We start from the raw sequence: 21,695 nt of genomic DNA, 5'->3' as shown, positions 1-21,695 counted from the left end.
AGCCAGGAGAAATCAGCATAGATCAATTCATCAGAAGACAAAGATCACGTATGAAAGTCCTCCATAGACCTCAAGACTAAAGACTCGGCTGTGTTCTTGAACGATATTGATCTACTGTTTGTACTGATCCCTTGATACAACCTGTGATATAAAACTAGGTATTTCTTTATATTCACAAAGCAAATTATGCAATAGAGACCTCTTCAAATATTCCATTGGGAAGCAACATTTTGAACAAACTTGCAACAATTGTATTGTGTGCCTGGCCTTGGTTCTTTGGACACTATCAGTCGTTAGTCTGAACATAGTATACTTGGTAAAATAACAGGCTGAAACATGTGGCTACATTACGTTTTAAATTAATTTTGGGCAATTATTGCTTCTGAAAACAATGGTGGACTATATTGGAATAGAATGTTCTACCCATCTTTGATGTCATAAGGCAGGTATGAAATTCACTAAGAACTATTCACCCTTGCATTCCATAGGAATCGTTCACTTCACTTGCTGTATCAAAATAGCTCATTTTCGGAATTACAAATTTAGCAATAAAGAGGTGTGGCTTGCTACAACAAAATCTGAAAATGGCTTTAATTTTCCAAAGCAACCTGTCAGCTTTGGTTCATTCAGAAATATAAAATAATTCATTAATTTCATTATGTAGCTCTACAGCCATTTTCATAGTTCAAAAGCAACCGATACTTGGCATGTCTGCTATATAAATCATGTCTATACTTGCTACACTACGCTTGTTGGTGCTTGTATGGTGTCTGGTATCCATTTTGAGTTCAGTTTGCAAGGCCTTTATACTACATAGTTCCATGAACTATTTATTATGTTGTATATTTTGTGTATTTGTAAGATAAATATTTTGATCAACACTGATCAATCTTCTACAGCAATGTTTGCATATTTAATTGCTGTGTACTATAGAAAACACTTTAAAAGAAAAAAAAACCTTAACTCTACCATTTTTTCAATATTTTGTGTACAAGCTCTGGTTGTATGTTATTTTGACTTTAAAAGAATTGTTATTTCCAAATCTATACTTTTAAACATTTAACTATGCTACAGGTGCAGCTATTGTCGGTAGAATTGTGCACACACAAACATAACATGTCTCTCTTTCCGAGGTTTACAGACATAATCTGGCCAGACTACTATCTGACAACCAATTGAATTCGTTCAACTCTCAAATGCCTTCCTTCATCAACTTCGAAATCACTGATGAAAAAACTTAAACATACACAGCACATGATTTATGATACACAGTAGTGTGCAGCTCTATGAATTCTATCCCTGAAGGCACATAAATAAGATGCACAGATATTATTACCTCGATCTGTGTAATTCATATCGAAGTAAACTTGCATCTTTATTGTGTCGAGGGATGGACTTATGGTATCGAGCAGTCTGTCCTCGCAGAGCTAAAAAAGAAATACAAAAAAAACAAATAAATCCATACTCATTAGATGATGCAACTTTTCTCCATTCCAGTTCCTACAGCTCTTCTGGTCTTCCGTTGAGGCTTTGGTACAGCGAGAAGCAGGATCTGTTTTTTCAACAGATGTAGAGTGCACAGGGCAGCTGTTTGTGATAGGCAGCCCTGTGCTGCTGCAGTGAATCAACAGTCAATTAAGTCTCCTGAATTTACAGAGGAGTTTCGGGTCAGCACGCCACGTACAGTGGGGGTGGTGCGCACTGTGTGCTCAATTAAATCTTATATCAACAAGCATTTGCACTGCACTAGGTCTCACATTCACGAGAGTTTAACCTATTGGCATTGTAAATGACTAACAGCCCGATTCATGAAACGAGATTGCGCTCGCAAAGGGCCAGATTCTGAGAATCTGGCACTTTGCGAGTGCGATTTTTGTATTTGGGATTCATCATCCCAAATGCAAAAATCACTATGTGCGAAATCGCATATTTGCGAGGAATTGGATTTAAGGAATCTCTAGTAGAGATTCCTTAAATGCAATTCATCACCCAATTTGAAATTGCGAAATCGCAATATTTGGTCGCAATTTACCACGAAATCTGACTTCGTGGTAAATTGCGAAAATAGAGTAAAAAGCACTTTAGTGCATTTTTTTCTTTTGCATGTTACACACACACATGTCCTTTGGACATGTGTGTGCGCAACACCTGTTTGAATTTGCATTTAAGGGGTGCTACAGGGTGTCCTTTGGACACCCCTGGCACCCTTTAAATCGCTATCTTATTTGCGATTAGCAAATTGCTAATCACAAATAAGGAATACTCCCCATTCATTCCTATGGGCCTTTTGGCCCATAGGAATGAATGGGGAGTTATTCCTTATTTGCGATTAGCAATTTGCTAATCGCAAATAAGGAATGTGTAGGAATCGCATTTAATTTTGCGATTCCTACATGAATCCCATTTTGCGAGTCTGTAATAGCGATTCCTTATGAATCGCTATTACAGACTCGCAAAACGGGTCTTTGATGAATCTACCTGAATGCCTTTTATTTGTCTGTTTTGATAATTAACACATAAATAAAAGGCATTGTCATTTGTAATAACAATAGCTCAAACTCGTGTAAATACGAAACCTATTGCATTTCAAAGAAGCAGCTGCCATTGTCCGGGCTGATTGCAAAGTAAAAGCGCGCATGGTGTGCTGAATGTTGCAGGGAAGTATGTTGTGCCTGTAGTAGGTGAAAGAAAATCGTGCTTACAGACTAAATAAGATGTACCGTGTAACAACCGAAGTAAAAGGGCCAGTCCTCATGGGAAGTTACAAATGAGGTCAATGACACAAGTCAATGACAAATATGGGCGGAGAGTGGGCTGGGCTTTAAAACCATACCCGAGTACAACATGCCTTGCAGAGCAGCACATGTGCTGTCCAGGCTCCACCTAAAAATGTGGGCAGCAGGATATGCAGCAGCACAAACCTATACCATATTATGGACTACTTCAGGAATGAATAGGCTCGCTGGCTGTACACCCAAAACCGTATTCTATACTTTCATCTGCCTTTTACTTCTAATAATTTTAAAAGAATAATTTAGTTTTTCACCCATCTTCCTTCCACCTCAGGACCAACTTCTTTGCCAAATCTCCTCTTTTTCAAAGCACAATCAAGTAATATTTTGTTGAGAACCTATTTCTGGTGTAATTTTGCTGCAAAAAAACTGCAATATACTGTCATGTTGAGGAATTTAAGAAGAGTCCTAATAAAACTCATATTTAGATATTAGTATGGCATTGGAAAAGGGACTGGGATCTTTTTGCAGGAAATTACAGCAGGGTTTCCCTGAACTTGAAAAGAGATGGTTAAACTCACAGGTCTAGAGGTAAGGTGCTCCAGAAAACAGCAACTCTAATGGAAACATCTCTGTCTCTCTATGTCGTATTATGCACCTTGGGGACAAAAGAAATTGATGCACACATCGAAGAGCACTTCTTTTTTTTATACCATGTATATACGTCAGCCTTAGAAGAATCACTATATGGATGATGATCATGGCCTGGTTCAGGATGGGTGTGATATGTTCCCAGCGGGCCAAGGGAGGCAGAAGCATTCTGTATCAGCTGCAGAAGCATCTCTGGTGTTGCTAGATGAATTGTCATTGTCGTGACTAATTAAGCAGTTTATCACTGGTACACGATGATGGCTGTCAATAAAAGAAAGATCTCTTTTCAACAGCTTTAGCTGGAAGAAGCAGGAGTTAGCAACTTTGTTCATTTTGGTGTTCAGGGACACATTACAGTCTAGGCAGATGCTCATAACCAACATAGGAGTTACTGAAGGGGGTCATTATTGGCTTAGGGTTTATAGGACTGACCTTCATAAAGTTGGTTGATATCTACCACCCTGTGAGTGAAAAGGATTCTTCTAGAGGGCAGCTGTGGCCGCTGCAGGTAAGAGTGGTGGGGCCAGGTGAGGGGGGATTTCGAGAGACGACACAAGGGAAAATTAAATATATAATTAATTTCACCTCTTGGAGTCTCTTGAAATCCCCCCTCACCTGGCTCCACGGCCCCACAGCTCTTACCTGCAGCGACAGCGACTGCTAATGGGGCGGATTACGATATTGTCTGCTCTGAATGGCAAGGCAGCTCAAAGATCACCTGAGAGTCATTTATATACATGTAAAATCGTGCCCCAGGAAGGTGAATTACATTCAGCAGGATAGCACGTGTAGGTATTAAATAAATGCGGACAGAATGGAACCCTTTTCATATCAGAGCTGTGTACCTTGAGCTTGGAGCAGAAGGGAAATAAGGCCAGTTAATGTTGGAGATATTTCAAGACATATCTCGTAATCAATCGAGGGAGATAGAAGCTGAGATCCATTCAGCTTCCAGGCAATAGATAGATAATCAAAGGAGAATGGATCACTTGTCCTGTATTGAAACCAGGGTCTGGGGTTCTGACTGACTTAAAAAACCCTTATTCACATAAAAGGTAATGGAGCGGTATATCTTGATTGTCCGCTTCTGAAGCTACGTGAAAAGCATCATCCCAGGATCTTTAAAATATGCTTTCCTCCTCCTGGAGGGAGGCCAACTGGTAATTACAGTAGTGATCAGTAATCGTGTAAGTGTAAGTGAAGTGAATTTAAAATACCTCCATCCCTCAAAAAATAGTGGTTTATTCAGTTGGAGACGAGGCAAGTTTAAAACAAAAGTCAGTGCAAATCAAGAAACGCTACTGTTCTATAGCATCTGTATACAAAAGTGAATGGTCAACATGTTTCAGCCCATGCGTCCCCCAGTCGGGTCGGGGGGCCTTCTTCAGGACCAGTATAAAGCTTGTTACTAATTTAGTGATATGCAAAGGTAAGTTGGTCACTTACCCTTCTTCTCAATAGATGTGGTTCTTAATAGTACCTATATCTGTTTAAATCTGCTTAATAGCTTCTTCGGGGGACACGAGGAGTAGACTGCTCACTTACTTAAGGAGTCAAGCTCACAACTTGTGCTTGTTCCGTCTCTTGTGACACGGATATTTCAAGACAGACAGTAACTATTCAAAGGCATTCAAAGGTAGTGCCTACATTGAGAGGAGGTTGGCAAGGATGGCAAGATCGATGGTATCAAAGACGTCAAACAGCTTGAGTAATATCATGCCCATCATTGTGCACCCATCTCTGTAGATCATCTAGAGCAGACTCCACCACCAATTTGGTACTTCCACCTGAGAGGAAACTGGCGCTAGTAGGGGCACAGCAGAATGTTTTCTTCTACAGAAAATTGAAATTGGATGTAGGGTAGTTTTTTCAGCAATCTGCCTAGATGGGGAAGCAGTGAAACAAGACAGTAGTCAATTAAGTCTCCTGAATTTAAAAAAGGTTTTTATGAAATGGTTTAATTATTGCTTTTTTCCTAACTATTGGAGCAGTTCCAGAGCTGAGTGATATTTTAAAGATTAAAATAGCTCTTGTAGCAGCGTGGGCCCAAGTAAATGCATCCACTTAGCCTTATATAGGAGCTTTGGTGAACTTCAATGGCAGCTATTATTGATGATAGCAAGAATGACTTCCTCCTCGGAGCTTGGAATAAAATGGTCCAATGCGCCTTTACAAGATACAACACAGGGAACTGCTTCACAAAAAGTTAGGTATAGGGATATTTCCCTTCTCAATAGCATTGGATATTTGTGATATTTTGTCAAGAAATTCGATTAGTTATCACAGAGCTTACTATAACGTATAGCAATGGACTGGGCAGGTTCAAGTATCTGCAGCTCAGCTAATATTCTATAGCATTCCTCTGCTAGATTGGGGGCTTTGTCTGTACATCCAGAGAAAGATTATTTCTTGCCTACCCTAATTTGCTCTTTGAAGGACTTTCAGAGGCTTACATAAGCTGTCCTCACATCTTGGATGCACAAACTCTTCCACTTCCTCAAGCAATGGTGAACCTCAAGCTTAAATTTGCAAGCTAGATAAAAAAACAAGTGTAGGATTTAATTCTCATGGGTGTGAGTGTTCCTGTTGGAGCTGGCTGGGCGATGGAACATGGAACAGTACAATGATTAAGAGAATGTCTTCAGCTATTGTAACCAAGCTACTAGTACTGAAGATAGGACCTAAAAAATGTCCAGCTGCATGAGTAGGCCTACAAATGAACAGTTTGATATTGGAAATCTCCAGATTGTCTTTGAACTGCAAGATAGCCCCTGTAGAAGCTTCAAGACAGAAGATTAAATTGCCCGGAAGAATAACATGTACCTAAAGGGAAATGAGCATACCTATATCTTCATTAATGAATTAAGCTTAGAGACTACTTTATTGGGCGATCGATATAGTAATATAAAGTTCAGTATAGTGTTCCTGAATTTACAAACAAAGACAATCTTAACCAAGGTCTATCCACTAGGCATCCACACCACCCCAGGTTAATTAATCTGGTGCGCAGGGTAGATTTGAAGTCTTTTGGTACTAGCTCACCCATACTATGACCAGTACTGTTTGATAACCAGAGCATATCTAATTACATTTATCTCAAAGAAGCAAAAACCAACAATTTGATATCCTTGGGGAGCCGCTGATCTCATAGGACATGGCATCAGCTTTACTCTATATTATTTTCCGGCCATTAAGAAAGAGAAGGGAGAAAGTTTGCACAAAAGAACCGAGTGACACAAATTATCTTTCCTTGATGGATAAAAAACCTCTGTTGATGATTAAATAGCACAAGAAAACAGGGCTAGTAAATAATGTGGGCAGAAAGTGTTGGCACCCTTACAGGGGGAGGGTGAAGCGTTACAGGAGAAGCATTTTATACGGTGTAACTGGCTGTGTACAAGCGAGGATGGGTGCAAACATGCTCGCCTTCGGGCACTCCAATCACATGTAGTCAGGTCACTGGATACAGTCCCTCAGAAGAGACCTAAACAATATCATACATGGAGGAGATGAAAAAGAGGGCAGTTGAAACTACAAACTAGGGGCCCGCCACAGTGAGGAACCCTTTCAGGTTAATTTAGGTAGAGTTGTCTAAAGACCTTCCATGCATATTAGCAAGTATCAGGCTACAGCGCTAGTTATAACTCCTTCATTTTGCACCCAACCTTCTGTCCAGTCCCACTTATTGTGTTTCTCCCTCCTCAGTTCTCTCCGTCCCTATCCCCATTGGACTTTGATATTTGTTTGTGGTGTTGCAGCTCTGCTTCTCTTCTTGTGGGCCGGATTCCTGGTACACCTGAGGGATAGTCACAATCCAGCAACCCGTCACACTGGGTAAATAAAGACCGAGATTTGCATGACCTCTCATCAGGAAAGCTGCAGTGCCTAGCCTCCTGTTCAACGTTTATGTTGGTTCTGCTATTATGTTTGCCTTTGCCTCTAGGGCTAGGTTTGTACTCTACAAATACCACAAGCGTACAAACATATATAAATATTTTGGCAAATTACTTCTTCTCAGTTTTTCAAAACCATCCTTCCCACCTTGAAGCCTGGTTCCCTTCACTGTCCCAGAATCTCAGACCGGAGGTGGGTGGACCCACGCGGGGAAACAAACATTGCCTTCAATATCCTGCATTTGCTTGCACAAGGGTAGTAACACCTTTGCTGTGCACACACACAATGAGAAGCATAACCCAAAGTACTGTGTAATAGCAGGTATCTCATCAGTGAAAGAAGGTAGGGAAATAATTTGCCTCAATTAAATTGGGGATTCTACTGTGCGATGGACATATTATGTACCAAGTCCCACCGGGGAACCGAAATGCAACTGAGGTGAAGAGGGGGCGTGGCTTGGATGCCGAGGAGGTAGGCTGCGTGAGCCCGGAGCTCCGCGCCCGATCCCAGATATCATCCTGATTATCCACGCGAATTCCAGTGAAATTGGGAAAATCCGTGATTTAAAGGCATCGCGGAGGCAGCGGCGCTCAGAGTGGACGACCTGGAGCTGTTCCTCGTCCTGAAAATCGACCTCGAGTAAATGCATCGGGTGTGATCGCCATCGATCTAAGATGGCGTCCTGAGGCCTGGACGATTGTCGCAGTCGGCGGAGGTGGCTTGAGGCCTGATTCCCCTGTTGATCCAATACTAGCGGTGATTACCGGACCGGAGGGCCTCCCCTAACCCTGTCAGCAGGCACAGGTGGCCTTTCATCACCCTGGTGGCGAGCTAAGGGGGACACAAGGACGCAAGCAAATTCTCTGAGGAGGCCCCAAAATGGCGGCGGCTTTGGGGGGACAACCCTGACTCTCCGCGCGTAGACTGGCACCTCAAGACCCCGTTGCGGCAGAGAACTTCCGGGAGCTGGCCCCACGGGTGCGGTCAGAGCAGCGCTCAGTGCCCTACAGGTGTCTTAGATCCCTGATCCTATCGCCCGGGAAGCTATCCGGTGGTGAGGTCCTGCAGTGCGGAGACAGCGAGGAGATCAAAGGGGGTCCTGGAAGCCAGTGCCTACTGCAGCCGAGATGGTGAAACCAAAGGGGAAGGGGGACGGAGCGGCTGAATCGGAAACGATGGATGGAGCGGATCGAGACCAATCTGCTCTCCAACAATCAATCAATCAATCAATCAATCAAAGACATTTATAGAGCGCGCTACCTACCCGTAGGGTCTCGAGGCGCTTGGGGGGGGGGGGGGGGGTGCCGCTACTGCTCGAACAGCCAGGTCTTGAGCTTCTTCCTGAAGGAGAGGTGGTCTTGGGTCAGGCGCAGGTCGGCCGGGAGGGAGTTCCAGGTCTTGGCGGCCAGGTAGGAGAAGGACCTTCCTCCTGTGGTGGCTCTGCGGATGCGTGGGACGGCGGCGAGGGCGTGGCTGGCGGATCGGAGGTGGCGTTTGGGAGCGTAGAAGTTGATTCGGTTGTTGAGGTAGCTCGGGCCTTGGTCGTGGAGAGCTTTGTGTGCGTGGGTAAGGAGGCGGAAGGTGATTCTCTTATTGACCGGGAGCCAGTGCAGGTCTCTTAGGTGTCCGGAGATGTGGCTGTGTCGTGGGATGTCGAGGATGAGTCTGGCTGAGGCGTTCTGGATGCGCTGGAGCCTCTTCTGGATCTTGGCGGTGGTTCCGGCATAGAGTGCGTTGCCGTAGTCCAGTCGGCTGGTGACGAGGGCCTGGGTGACGGTCTTCCTGGTCTCTGTGGGGATCCACCGGAAGATCTTCCGCAGCATGCGCAGGATGTTGAAGCATGACGAGGAGACGGCGTTGACTTGCCTGGACATGGAGAGGGAGGAGTCCAAGATGAAACCCAGGTTGCGTGCGTGGTCCGTTGGTTTGGGTGCGGTGCCCAGGGCGGGGGGCCACCAGGAGTCGTCCCAGGCGGAGGGCGAGGAGCCCAGGATGAGGACCTCCGTCTTATCTGAGTTCAGTTTCAGGCGGCTCGTCGTCATCCACTCGGCTACCTCTCTCATCCCTTCGTGCAGGTTGGCTCTGGCGGTGGCGGGGTCGTTGGTCAGGGTGAGGATCAGCTGGGTGTCGTCGGCGTAGGAGATTATGTTGAGGTTGTGTTGGCGTGCGATGGCCGCGAGGGGGCTCATGTAGACGTTGAAGAGAGTCGGGCTCAGTGAGGAACCTTGAGGGACGCCGCAGATGACTTTGGTGGCCTCTGACTTGTACGGTGGTAGGCGGACTCTTTGTGTTCTTCCGTCGAGAAAGGAGACGATCCATTCCAGCGCCTTCTCCTGGATTCCGACGTGGCTGAGGCGCTGCACTAGGGTGCGGTGGCAGACCGTGTCGAAAGCCGCGGAGAGGTCTAGGAGGATGAGGGCCGCTGTTTCCCCGTTGTCCATCAGGGCTCGGATGTCGTCGGTGGCGGCGATGAGGGCGGTCTCGGTGCTGTGGTTGGCACGGAAGCCGGACTGTGATGGGTCGAGGGATCCATTCGTCTCGAGGAAGGCGGCCAGCTGTTTGTTGACGGTCTTCTCGATGACTTTGGCTGGAAACGGGAGGAGCGAGATGGGGCGGTAATTCTTGAGTTCGGTGGGATCTGCTGTGGGTTTCTTCAGTAGAGCGCTGAGTTCGGCGTGCTTCCAGCTCTCGGGGAAGGTGGCGGTGTCGAATGAGGTGTTGATGATGTCCCGCAGGTGGGGTGCGATGACAACGTCGGCTTTGTTGAAGACGTGGTGAGGGCAGGGGTCGGTAGGAGATCCGGAGTGGACGGAGTTCATCGTGTGGACGGTGTCTTCGGTGTTGACCGGGGTCCAGGCGCGGAGGGTGGTGGTGGGTGAAGGTCCTGCGGTCGTGGCGTGCGTCGGTTGGGTGCTGAAGCTGTCGTGTATGTCCGCGATCTTGTTGTGGAAGTAGGAAGTGAGGGAGTTGCAGAGGTCTTGCGAAGGGGTGATGTCGTTGTTTCCGGCGTTGGGGTTGGAGAGCTCTTTCACGATGTTGAAGAGTTCCTTGCAGTTGTGTGCGTTGTTGTCTAGTCGGTTTTTGAAAGCTGTTTTCTTGGCGATGCGGATCAGTTGGTGGTTTTTCCGGGTGGCGAGCTTGAGGTTGGTCCTGTTGTCCAGCGTGGGTTCCCTTCTCCAGGCTTTCTCGAGGGCTCGGCAGTCCTTCTTGGAGCTCTTGAGTTCGTCGGTGAACCATGGGGCTCTCTTACTGCCGGGTCTGCTGGGCGGGGTCCTCAGTGGGGCGAGTTCGTCTGCGCAGTTGCTAATCCACTTCGTGAGGTTGTCGGCGGCCTGGCTGGGGTTCGCTGAGCTGGTCGGAGGGTGCTGGCTCAGGGAGGCGGCGAGCTGGTCGGCTGTGATCTTGTTCCAGCTTCTTCGGGCAGCCTGTTGCTGGTGGTGGTGGGTCGTCGTTCTTCTGAAGGTGAAGTGGATGCATCTGTGGTCTGTCCAGTGGAGTTCTGTGGCGTGGCTGAAGGTGATGTCTCTGCTGGATGAGAAGATGGCGTCGAGTGTGTGTCCGGCGAGGTGGGTGGGGGTGGACACCAGCTGCTTGAGTCCAAGGTTGGCGAGGTTGTCGAGCAGGGTGCTGGTGTTGCAGTCGTTGTTGTTCTCCAGGTGGAAATTGAAGTCCCCCAGGAGGATGTAGTCAGCGGAGGGTAGGGCGTGCGGGCTGACGAAGTCGGCGATGTCCTCGCTGAATTGAGTGCGTGGTCCCGGAGGTCGGTAGATCAGGGTGCCTCTGAGGGTGGTCTTCGGGTCGGTGTGGATCTGGAGGTGCAGGTGTTCGGCGGAGGGTGGGGTGTTGTCGGTGCTGGTCGTGATGCGGATGGTGTTCTTGTGGATGATGGCGATGCCTCCTCCCACCTGGTTGGTGTTGTGGTCCTTCCGGGTGATCTTGTAACCTTCAGGGATTGCGATGGCGATGTCGGGCGCTGAGGAGGCGTTCATCCAGGTCTCCGTGATGAAGGCAACGTCAGGGGCTGTGGTGTCGAGGAGGTTCCAGAGTTCGATGGCGTGTCTATGGACGGAGCGGGTGTTGAGCAGGATGCACTTGAGGTGGTTGCTGCTGGTGCTCGGCTTGGCGGGTGCTGGTGTCGGGCAGGCCCTGATGCAGGTGAACTTGCAGGTGTTGCAGCTGAAGGGTCCGTGGATGCGTCGTGGGGTGGCTCTGCAGCATCCCGGGACTCGGCCGGTGTTGAGTGCGATGAGGGTGGCGGCGGTGTACGACAGGCGGGTCGGTCGGGGTCCTCGAGGGCCAGGGGTCCTGGCACTGGGCGCGGTCCAGGCGCGGACGGGCGTAGACGGGCTTACCTTTGGCGCGCCTTCGGCGCACAATCGGCGCGCCCGCTGCACGTTCGCACGGTCGCCATTTAAGGCGAAGTGCGCGGGTGGGCGGAGCAGCTGGGAGGCGGGAGCGGGGAGGGAACAGAAAGAAAAAAGGGGCGGGGTCAGCGGTGGTGGCGGGAGCGGGGAGGGAAGGTGGAGGGCGGCGAGGTAGGCGGGCAAACAGGAAGGAAAACACTACCACGGCCAAGAAAAAAAGATTAAAAACCAGGCACAGAAGGGAAAAGAAACAGCGTTAACAAGGGCAGAAACTGACAGGAAAAACAGGCACAAGTGTCGAACAAAACAAGAAAAAAAATCCTTCTTGTGGATGATGGCGATGCCTCCTCCCACCTGGTTGGTGTTGTGGTCCTTCCGGGTGATCTTGTAACCTTCAGGGATTGCGATGGCGATGTCGGGCGCTGAGGAGGCGTTCATCCAGGTCTCCGTGATGAAGGCAACGTCAGGGGCTGTGGTGTCGAGGAGGTTCCAGAGTTCGATGGCGTGTCTATGGACGGAGCGGGTGTTGAGCAGGATGCACTTGAGGTGGTTGCTGCTGGTGCTCGGCTTGGCGGGTGCTGGTGTCGGGCAGGCCCTGATGCAGGTGAACTTGCAGGTGTTGCAGCTGAAGGGTCCGTGGATGCGTCGTGGGGTGGCTCTGCAGCATCCCGGGACTCGGCCGGTGTTGAGTGCGATGAGGGTGGCGGCGGTGTACGACAGGCGGGTCGGTCGGGGTCCTCGAGGGCCAGGGGTCCTGGCACTGGGCGCGGTCCAGGCGCGGACGGGCGTAGACGGGCTTACCTTTGGCGCGCCTTCGGCGCACAATCGGCGCGCCCGCTGCACGTTCGCACGGTCGCCATTTAAGGCGAAGTGCGCGGGTGGGCGGAGCAGCTGGGAGGCGGGAGCGGGGAGGGAACAGAAAGAAAAAAGGGGCGGGGTCAGCGGTGGTGGCGGGAGCGGGGAGGGAAGGTGGAGGGCGGCGAGGTAGGCGGGCAAACAGGAAGGAAAACACTACCACGGCCAAGAAAAAAAGATTAAAAACCAGGCACAGAAGGGAAAAGAAACAGCGTTAACAAGGGCAGAAACTGACAGGAAAAACAGGCACAAGTGTCGAACAAAACAAGAAAAAAAATCCAAAACAAACAACAGCCGAGAGAACCGGCAGCGAGGCAGGCAGCGAGGCAGAGGGCAAGGCGATGGGGCACACGCAGCAGCTGGTGGCCGTGCGGCGCGGGGGTGTCCCACAAGTGGGTCACACTCACCTGCGTCGCACGGTCGCCATTTAAGGCCAAGTGCGCGGGTGGGCGGAGCAGCTGGGAGGCGGGGAGGGAACAGAAAGAAAAAAGGGGCGGGGTCAGCGGTGGTGGCGGGAGCGGGGAGCGGGGAGGGAAGGTGGAGGGCGGCGAGGTAGGCGGGCAAACAGGAAGGAAAACACTACCACGGCCAAGAAAAAAAGATTAAAAACCAGGCACAAAAGGGAAAAGAAACAGCGTTAACACGGGCAGAAACTGACAGGAAAAACAGGCACAAGTGTCGAACAAAACAAGAAAAAAATCCAAAACAAACAACAGCCGAGAGAACCGGCAGCGAGGCAGGCAGCGAGGCAGAGGGCAAGGCGATGGGGCACACGCAGCAGCTGGTGGCCGTGCGGCGCGGGGGTGTCCCACAAGACCGCATACTAGAGGCCATCACGACCACGAAAGACGCCCTGCAGCAGGACATCGCCCAAGTGGCGACGGGCCTTGGTCTCCTGAAAGCGGACCATGACAAGCTTAAAGACAGAGTTAAGAATGTGGAGATATCTATTCAGGAATTGGCCCCGGACCACGCGGCGGTGAAAGCACAGATGGCGGATGCTTTGGACAGGCTGAAGGTGTTGGAGAGGAGGGCCGAGGATGCGGAGAATAGGAGTAGGCGCAACAATGTTCGCCTCGTGGGCCTTCCGGAAAGAATTGAGGGCAAGGACATGGTGGGCTACCTCGATAATTGGCTACGCACCGAAATAGCGCCAGAGGGGCTATCTCCTTTCTTTTCCCTGGAGCGGGCCCACAGGGTTCCAGCCCGACCTCCGGCCCCGGGCCTACCGCCTCGCCCGGTGGTGATTAAGCTACTTCACTACAAGGATCGAGACTGGCTACTACAGAGGGCGAGGGAAGCAGGTCCCTTTCAAGTTGACAAGTTGACAATAACAGAGTCACCCTGTTCCCGGACTACACTTTTGGGACCCAAAGGCTCAGGGCCAATTTCCTGTCGCTCAAGCGTGAGCTCCGCGGGGAGGGCATAAAATACTCCCTTCTCTTTCCAGCGAAGCTGAGAGTGATGGTGGACGATAAGTCGCTTTTCTTTACCACCTCGGCGGACGCTTGGGCCTGGTGGGACACGTACAAAGCTGGTACGGATGGAGCTAGGGCCAGGGCGGAGGAGGCTAGAGAGAAACAGCCGATCAGGAAATCACAACGTATTCGTAAGAGTCGGCGGAGAACTGGGAAACCATCGGTGTCACAGACGGAGACAGAGAGGAAGGCGGCCCTACAGGCGGTGGTGGACCTCTCTGGAACGGCAAGGAGCCAGTCCGGGAAGGGCACGGACTCGGAGGAGCGGGGCACGGGATCGGAGACGGAACTTTCGGAATTCGGAGACGCCTCAAACATCTGGGGAGATAGTCGAGGCATGAACGCTGGACTTGAGGAGCGACCTGATGGTCAGACACTGGGGCGCAGCGCCCGAGTGCGCAGTTTCCCACTATATGGGACTTCGTGAGTTTTCATGGGGGGGGATCATGGGGCGGGATATGCGGGACTGATTTGCTTTGACGAACTCCTTCGACAGTGGTCCGCACCCTACTGGCCCTTATGGTCATCGCAGTGGAGACTGCGAGTATTAGTGCCTTTCTTTGAGGGGATATTTAGTTGTGACAGTTTGGATGGGTGCACTTCCAATTGTGGGGGGGGCCTGTCCTGGGGGGGTGGGAACCGAGAGTAGTTGGGGATGCTCAGGTTGGTTTTGGGGGGATATGGGGTTCATCTGTTTGGAGTGGGAGGGGGGGCAGCATTATGTTGGCACGAGCGCATGGTCGATGGCTGTTATTGTTCTATCTGCGGGTGCAGGGGGGTATGGCTAATACGGGGGCTTTGAAATGTGTGACCTGGAATGTGCGGGGTCTCCATACCATGGTGCGTAGACACAAGGTCCATGCGTATCTGAAACGTAGGGGTGTGCATATAGCTTTTCTTCAAGAGACGCACCTCACCAAGCAGGAGGGAATAGCGCTACAGAGGAGGTGGAGGGGGCAGCTGTTTAACACAACATATTCGGCCTTTGCTAGGGGGGCATTGATTTGGATACGGGCAGGGGTTCCCTTCCAGGTCACTAGAAAAGTAGTAGATCCAGAGGGTAGATTTGTGGCTGTGGAGGGAAGACTTAGGGGCCGGATGGTGTCTCTCTGTAGTGTGTATGCTCCGAATGTAGATTTGCCCGCTTTCCTGACAACGCTTTCGGGCAAACTGGCAAGTTATTTGGCAGGGCCGATGGTCATGGGAGGAGATTTTAATTCGGTGGTAGATCCTGATTTGGATAGATCCCATCCCCCATTGCACGCCTCCCCAGTACACAGGGTAGCGAAACGTCGACTAGATTGGCAGGAGAGTTGGGACCTAGGGGACGCCTGGAGGGCATTACACCCTACCACGAGGGATTACTCCTTTCATTCTACTTTACATGACCTGCATGTTAGGCTGGCTGTGTTTCTGTGCTCTTCGCATGTGCTCTCGGCAGTGGGGAGCGCGGAATATTTGGCCCGCACGTTGTCGGACCACAACCCTCTGTTGTTGTCCCTGAACTGGATGGTGGAAATCAACTGTGTCCCAACATGGCGGCTGCAACCTGATACATTGGATGATTTGCTTTTTAGAGAGGCCTTGGGGGAGCGAGTGACACGTTATTTTTAGGAGAATAGTGGCTCTGCCTCCACTAGGGCTGTGGAGTGGGATGCGTTTAAGGTTGTGGTCAGAGGTCACTGTATCGGGAGCGCTGCAGGTGCTCGTAAGACTTTGTTGGATGATCTTGACAGAGCGGAGCGGCGGTTGAGGGAGAAGGAGAGAGAGCGCCCGAATCACCCTGAGCTCCAAGAGGGGGTTAGTAGCGCCAGAGAAGCGATGGCGGTAGAGCTAGAGCGGTTGCGTAGCTTCGATCACAAGGCATATCTGATGAGAGCGCATGCGGAGGGCGATAAGGCAGGGTCGATGCTGGCGTGGCGTGCCAACCCAATCAGGCGGGGAGCTCCAATCATGGCAATTCAGGAGGAGGGGGGCGGGCTTTGCCACACCCAAGCCGGGATCCTGGATAGGTTCAGAGCATATTATGAGGTTTTGTATGAGAGCGGGCTGACGGGCGGAGCGGATGAATTGGAAACCTTTCTTGGGGGGTTGCAACTACCACAGCTAGAGAAATCGGAAGCAGAGGAGCTGGGTCGGCCTATAACGATTGGAGAGATAGGGAGTGCAGTGAAACAAATGGCCAGGAATAAAACCCCAGGGCTTGACGGTCTGCCGATAGAGTTCTATAGCAAATACTTGGAGTGCCTGGCCCCACAACTGCAATTGGTCTACAACGAGGCGCAATCGCGAGGTAGACTCCCGCGGTCAATGTGCGAGGCCCTTATGATTCCGTTGTTAAAGCCTGGTAGAGCGAGTGAGGCCCTCTCATCTTACCGTCCATTGTCTATGCTCACGACGGATTACAAGATACTGAGCAAAATCCTGGCGAATAGATTGTTGACTCACATGACAGGCTTGATTCATAAAGATCAGTGCGGCTTCATCCCAACGCGAAATACCACCCACAATATTCGCAGGCTGACTAGGCTGTTGGGGGCTCGGTTATCGGAGGGGACTACTCCATTCGTGCTCTCCATAGATATCGAGAAAGCCTTCGATAGTCTTGAATGGGAGTATCTGTATGAAGTGATGAGGCGTTTCGGACTAGGGGAGGGCTATATTAACTGGACCAAAGTCCTATATACGGAAGCCACGGCTAGGGTTAGAGTGGGTTCACTGATCTCGAATCAATATCCGGTACGACGCGGCACTAGGCAGGGGTGCTCCCTTTCCCCCCTTTTGTTCACGTTGGCAATGGAGCCTTTTGCAGCGGAGGCCAGGTCCGGCCGCTATTATAAAGGGTTGGTCTACAGGGCCAGGCCGCATGTCATCTCATTGTATGCGGACGACTTGCTGATGTTTTTGGCCGATGCGGAAGAGGAGTTACTGGGAGCGAGACGTTTGCTAGAATTATTCGGGCGGATGTTGGGCCTGAAGGTGAATTGGCCCAAATCTTGTCTGTACCCGCTGAGACGGGGAGAGCCGTGCCCCCTCACGGCGCAGGAACTCCGATGGGAGCCTCACTGTCTGCACTACCTCGGCGTTTATGTGTACCACACCCCGGCAGATATGCTGGATGGTAATATCACTCGTTGTATCAATGCCTTGAGAGGGTGTATGGATTTCTGGGCTACTCTCCCGCTCTCGCTGGCAGGTCAGGTCTCCTTGCTTAAGATGGTGGCACTACCTAGGTTACTATATTATTTTAGGACCCTCCCGATATGGGTGCCAGGCTCAGTCTTTCGGCGCCTGAGATCGCTGGTCATAGCGTTTCTGTGGGGCACGGGTCGGTGGCGAATAGCACTGGATACCCTCTTGCGACCCAAAGATGAGGGAGGCATGGCGGTGCCTGATTTCGAATGCTATTACCTGGCGGCTCAACTGCAGACTTTCACGCAGGAGGTCGCGAGGGTGTACCGAGGCCCGGAGCATTCTAGAGATGAGGGCACCCCGCGGCATGTGCTTGCGTATATCACGCTGCAACAGAAGTTATTGCTTAGAGATCTAACAGTGGAAGAGCAGACGTTCCGACTTTTCTGGAACCGGGCGCGCAAACGAGCAGGAATCCGCCGCATGTATGCTCCGGAGATCCCGCTGGGAATGGTCACAGCCCTGCCTCAAGGTGGAGACTGGTCGAGACTGCTAGGTTGGGAAGAGGCTGGGGTTCAGATGCTGGGCGATTTGTATGAAGAAGGTGCATTGCTTCCGTTTCAAGAGCTTCAGGAGCGGTTCGACCTCCCACGAGGCGATTATTTATTGCATGCGGCGATAACGGGCGCCATGCAAAACCACTGGGGGGAGGGATTGCAGGAACCTGCGACCTCCTTGGCGTGCCAATACGCGATGATGGCGGCCGGAACCTTTAAGGCGGTAATCTGTCTGTATTCCAGAATGTTACAGGAAGCCTTGCAGCCGCTCACGGCTCTAAAAGCTAAGTGGGAACTGGACCTCCAAATGGAGATTCCTGACGCCACTTGGGGTCAACTATTGCGGAGGGCGCGGAAGAGCACGAGGAACGCTAGGTTCCAACTCATACATTTTTACATTATTCATCGAGCATACCTCACGCCAGGGAAACTACGGCAGTACTTTGGAGTGGAACAAGCGGCCTGTCCTAGGTGCGGCACACTGGGGGCGGATCTGGGACACATGCTGTGGGATTGCCCTACCTTGGGGGGAATACTGGCAGGAGGTTGGAAGGGCTTTAAATAACGCCACAGATAGGGAGATACAGTACACTAAAGCAGTGGGAGTGCTGCACTGGTTTCCACACACATCCAAAAATAAGACAACCAGCAGATTCATAGATATGGGGCTGATATTGGCGAAGAGGGAAATAACCAGGAATTGGAAATCGAAAGTGGGGCCCACATACAAGCGCTGGTATGGTGAATGTCTGAGGTAGGCAGCCTGTGAAAGCACTCTACGATACCAGATGGCTAGGAGGACCGGCAATGAGAATGCCGAAGAGAGGGCAACAGCATGGGAAATGATGGTGCAGGCGCTCCGGGTGATAATGATGAGGGGGAGGGTGAGGATACGGACTCTGAAGCGGCCGACCCCATTGGCGCACCGAGGGGAACACCTTTAGCGATTGTTTAACTCCTCCTTGCACATACCAGACCTAATTTTTTATAGGATTCAACTATAGTGCTGCCACGGGGGGGGGTGTTCGGGAGTTTGGGGAGTTGGGGGAGGTGGTTGATAAGGGGTGGGGGAGGGGCGAAAACTTAAAAGCAGTCCGCGTCTTCCTGGGTTTATGGCTACGGACATTGGGCAATGAAGCAGGAAATGGACTTATTATATTTGTTGTTCAGTCTTCTACCTGGAGACGTGAATAGCATGTTAAGGGAGGTGAAATGATTATGTGCCTTACTGCTATGTTGCTCTGCTATTCATCAATGTATTGTCAGTGCAATTATTTTGGTACTGCAATAAAAACGATGTTACAAAAAAAAAAAAATTCAACTGAGGTGAAGTATTTTCCTACCTTCTTACAATGATGGGGAAAATGACAAACTGGAGATTAGATCCTTACAGAGTTCAGAGTCAGAAATTGTATAGTTAACTTCTCAAACTTAGGCCATTCACCAGAGCACAAGCGCGACCGGAGTCAGGGCGCTGGTGGCGCCCTGTGCAACAATCATTTTTGGTGCCCCCACACCCAATGACAGCCTCCTCGGATTCTCTCACTACCTCCAGCAAACGGGCCCCTCATATCTCCAATCATGTTATTGCTAAACACATGCCCCCCCCCCCGAAGTCAGCACCCCCTCCACAGGTCAGCGCCCAGTGAGGCCACGCCTGTCGCACTGCCCTAAAGCTGGCCCTGACTGGAGTGCTACCAGTCACACAGTATGTACTAGGTTGAAATGTCTAGCACTGTGCTGACAGCTGCGCAACTTTGATTTTTTCCATATTTTGTACCTTACCCAATCTATTTTCCTCTGCAGCGTCTTCTTCAGTGAGACCACTGGATGTGCGCATATGATTTGTTTGTTCCACTGGACTTGAAGAGCATCCAAAGTGTATCCACACCCATGAGTGCCTTCTGTGAATGGGAGTGCACCCACTCACCCAGATATGAGGAGACTGAGGTTGGTGGTGAGATTCATATGAAGGTCTAAGGGTGATTTTTATCGGTTACCCTCCTCTGAGCATGTGCTGTGCGGCTGTTAGTGTACATGTGTGGGGTCCATGTACAGTGTGACTGGTGTCCTCTACGAGAATACATTGCATTTAGCACAATATGCTTGTTTCCCACCAGGTTGCATTGTCCCGATGGATGTAACATCTTGCATGTAGCTGCCAATGAGGCTGGCCTCTTAACAAGCCCTAAAGCATCTGGTAACAGTGGAGCAATCCACAAAAACAGCCTCCCAGGCAAAACAATTTCACACGCAATACCACCTGGAAAAGAACTGTTGGATTGCCAAATACACAATCAAACTGGTTTTGCCCAGCAACAGCCTACCTGCTTGTGGTATGATAGCCCTGCGACCATCAAATACACATCCTACTGACCGTAAGCTGCACATCTTCCTCTAGGGTATTAAGTTCAGGAAGCAGCCAGTTAAGTGGTTTGAAGCTCTGGATGGCAACAGTCTGGATATAAACACTGCACAGCATCTGATGGGCCCTGCTCTCCTGCCCTCCCATCTGCCATAATCCCTATTCACGGAGAGGTCTGTGGTCAGTCTTTCCTTTACCAGTGCAAGGGTTTCTGTTCATGTCGGGTGGGTGGTGATGGTAGATTGCAGTTGCAGAGTGCTGCTGTACAAGAATTGTGCTAACCCCAATGACAGTTGTAGGTATGCAGGGGAGACGGAGTCTTATGTGGAGCTTGAGGTCATGACATCAGAGACAACAACTTTTAAGTACAGCTGGGAGTTGCTTCACAGACAGCTCACAGTTATAACGGGCAAAAGTGAAGGAACTCAACTGGAAGGGCATTGGACCATCCTTACATCTGTGAGAAGCGGGAGCTCACAAAGGTGATGAGCACCTCAAGGGAGATTCACACAGGGTCATACATCAGTCTTGCAATGCAGAGATCAGGTGCTCACAGCAGTGATGGACCCAGTCATGGGGTGCTGCTTGTAGGGCTCCACACTTGCCTTTTGCTTGAAGCCCCTAGTGAGTGAGCAGCTCGATTTGTTTCCCTTTGACTGAGTGGGCCATGCAATGTTGTCCCTGGTCTCAGTTGTACTTAGCAGCACCAGACATCTCATGGCACAATTGCCTCACCCGATCTCAGGCTTTATGTGTGCAAGGTTCCTTTTAAGCATGCAAGGAAGTCTAACTCCTTCTCAATAAGGCTCAACAGCATGGATCTTCTCCAGAGTCGTAGGGATTTGGCCCTAATCAATTAAAGAAGGCAGCCATGGATTCGATCTCTTGTCCGGTTCTCTTTCTACACAGGCATGCAGTTCTTCAGCAAACGAAAAGGTGAACACTGGAAAAGCAAGCACGGCCCGCTTATATCTAGGTCGCAGGACAGTGGGCAGCTCTAAATACCCACTTTAATCAATTCCAGTAGAAAAAGGAACTCTAAAAGAGTAGCAGAGTGGGATATACAGGGAAGGGTGTGTCACTGATCTCTGACTACCATTAACCATATGGAACATTCAGCAACTGTAGGGGCTTCATACATATAAGAAATCCCACAATGAGGTATCACACCCTGCATCCACCCAAGCACTCACATACAGATGCAGCATACAATCAGCTGGAATGAGGAGATTTCAGTTCAGAACAACAACACAAATTTAAAAGGGGCAGCCAGTAGTCAATCCCTCAGTCAGGTTCAAGTAAAAAGGGCATGTACCCCACAACTAGTATCCGGTGTTAGTAGCGACACAGACAGGCCATGCCATGTTAAAAAAGTTCCACTTTGGGTGGTCTTTTGAACTGTAACGAAGTCTAGCACTGTTAGTAAACAGGAAAATAGTCAAGCAGAGCACTGGTGACAAGACGTGACACAGGTCTCTTGAACCTAAACAAATACCATACCTTCACTGTGTTAGTCGTACGACTGTCTTGTGCGAAAGACGCCTGGTCAGAAATGTAATGGAATGACCCTTAAATGTTTTGTGTAAATGCGATGTGTAGTCATAAGTACTCAGTATTTTGTTGCCTTTGACTGAGTGTTTTCTTAATTTCACTGCCTTCTCCTAAAT

The 21,695-nt window shown here is 50.0% G+C and overlaps 1 protein-coding gene across 1 annotated transcript in view; it reads right to left on the bottom strand.

Annotated features, from left to right (window-relative positions):
* The window catches only part of CFAP206 (cilia and flagella associated protein 206), a 473,657-nt gene that overhangs the window by 388,694 nt on the left and 63,268 nt on the right, over positions 1-21,695 (bottom strand). Inside the window, exon 4 of the mRNA XM_086926596.1 lies at positions 1,337-1,427. Coding sequence (XP_086782722.1) covers positions 1,337-1,427 — 91 coding nt within the window. The remainder of the gene's footprint in view (positions 1-1,336; positions 1,428-21,695) is intronic.

The sequence above is a fragment of the Lissotriton vulgaris genome, chromosome 6 (genome assembly GCF_964263255.1).
Source record: "Lissotriton vulgaris chromosome 6, aLisVul1.2, whole genome shotgun sequence".
NCBI lineage: Eukaryota > Metazoa > Chordata > Amphibia > Caudata > Salamandridae > Lissotriton > Lissotriton vulgaris.
The sequence above is the reverse complement of the archived record's forward strand: the minus strand, read 5'-3'. Positions and strand labels throughout refer to the sequence as shown.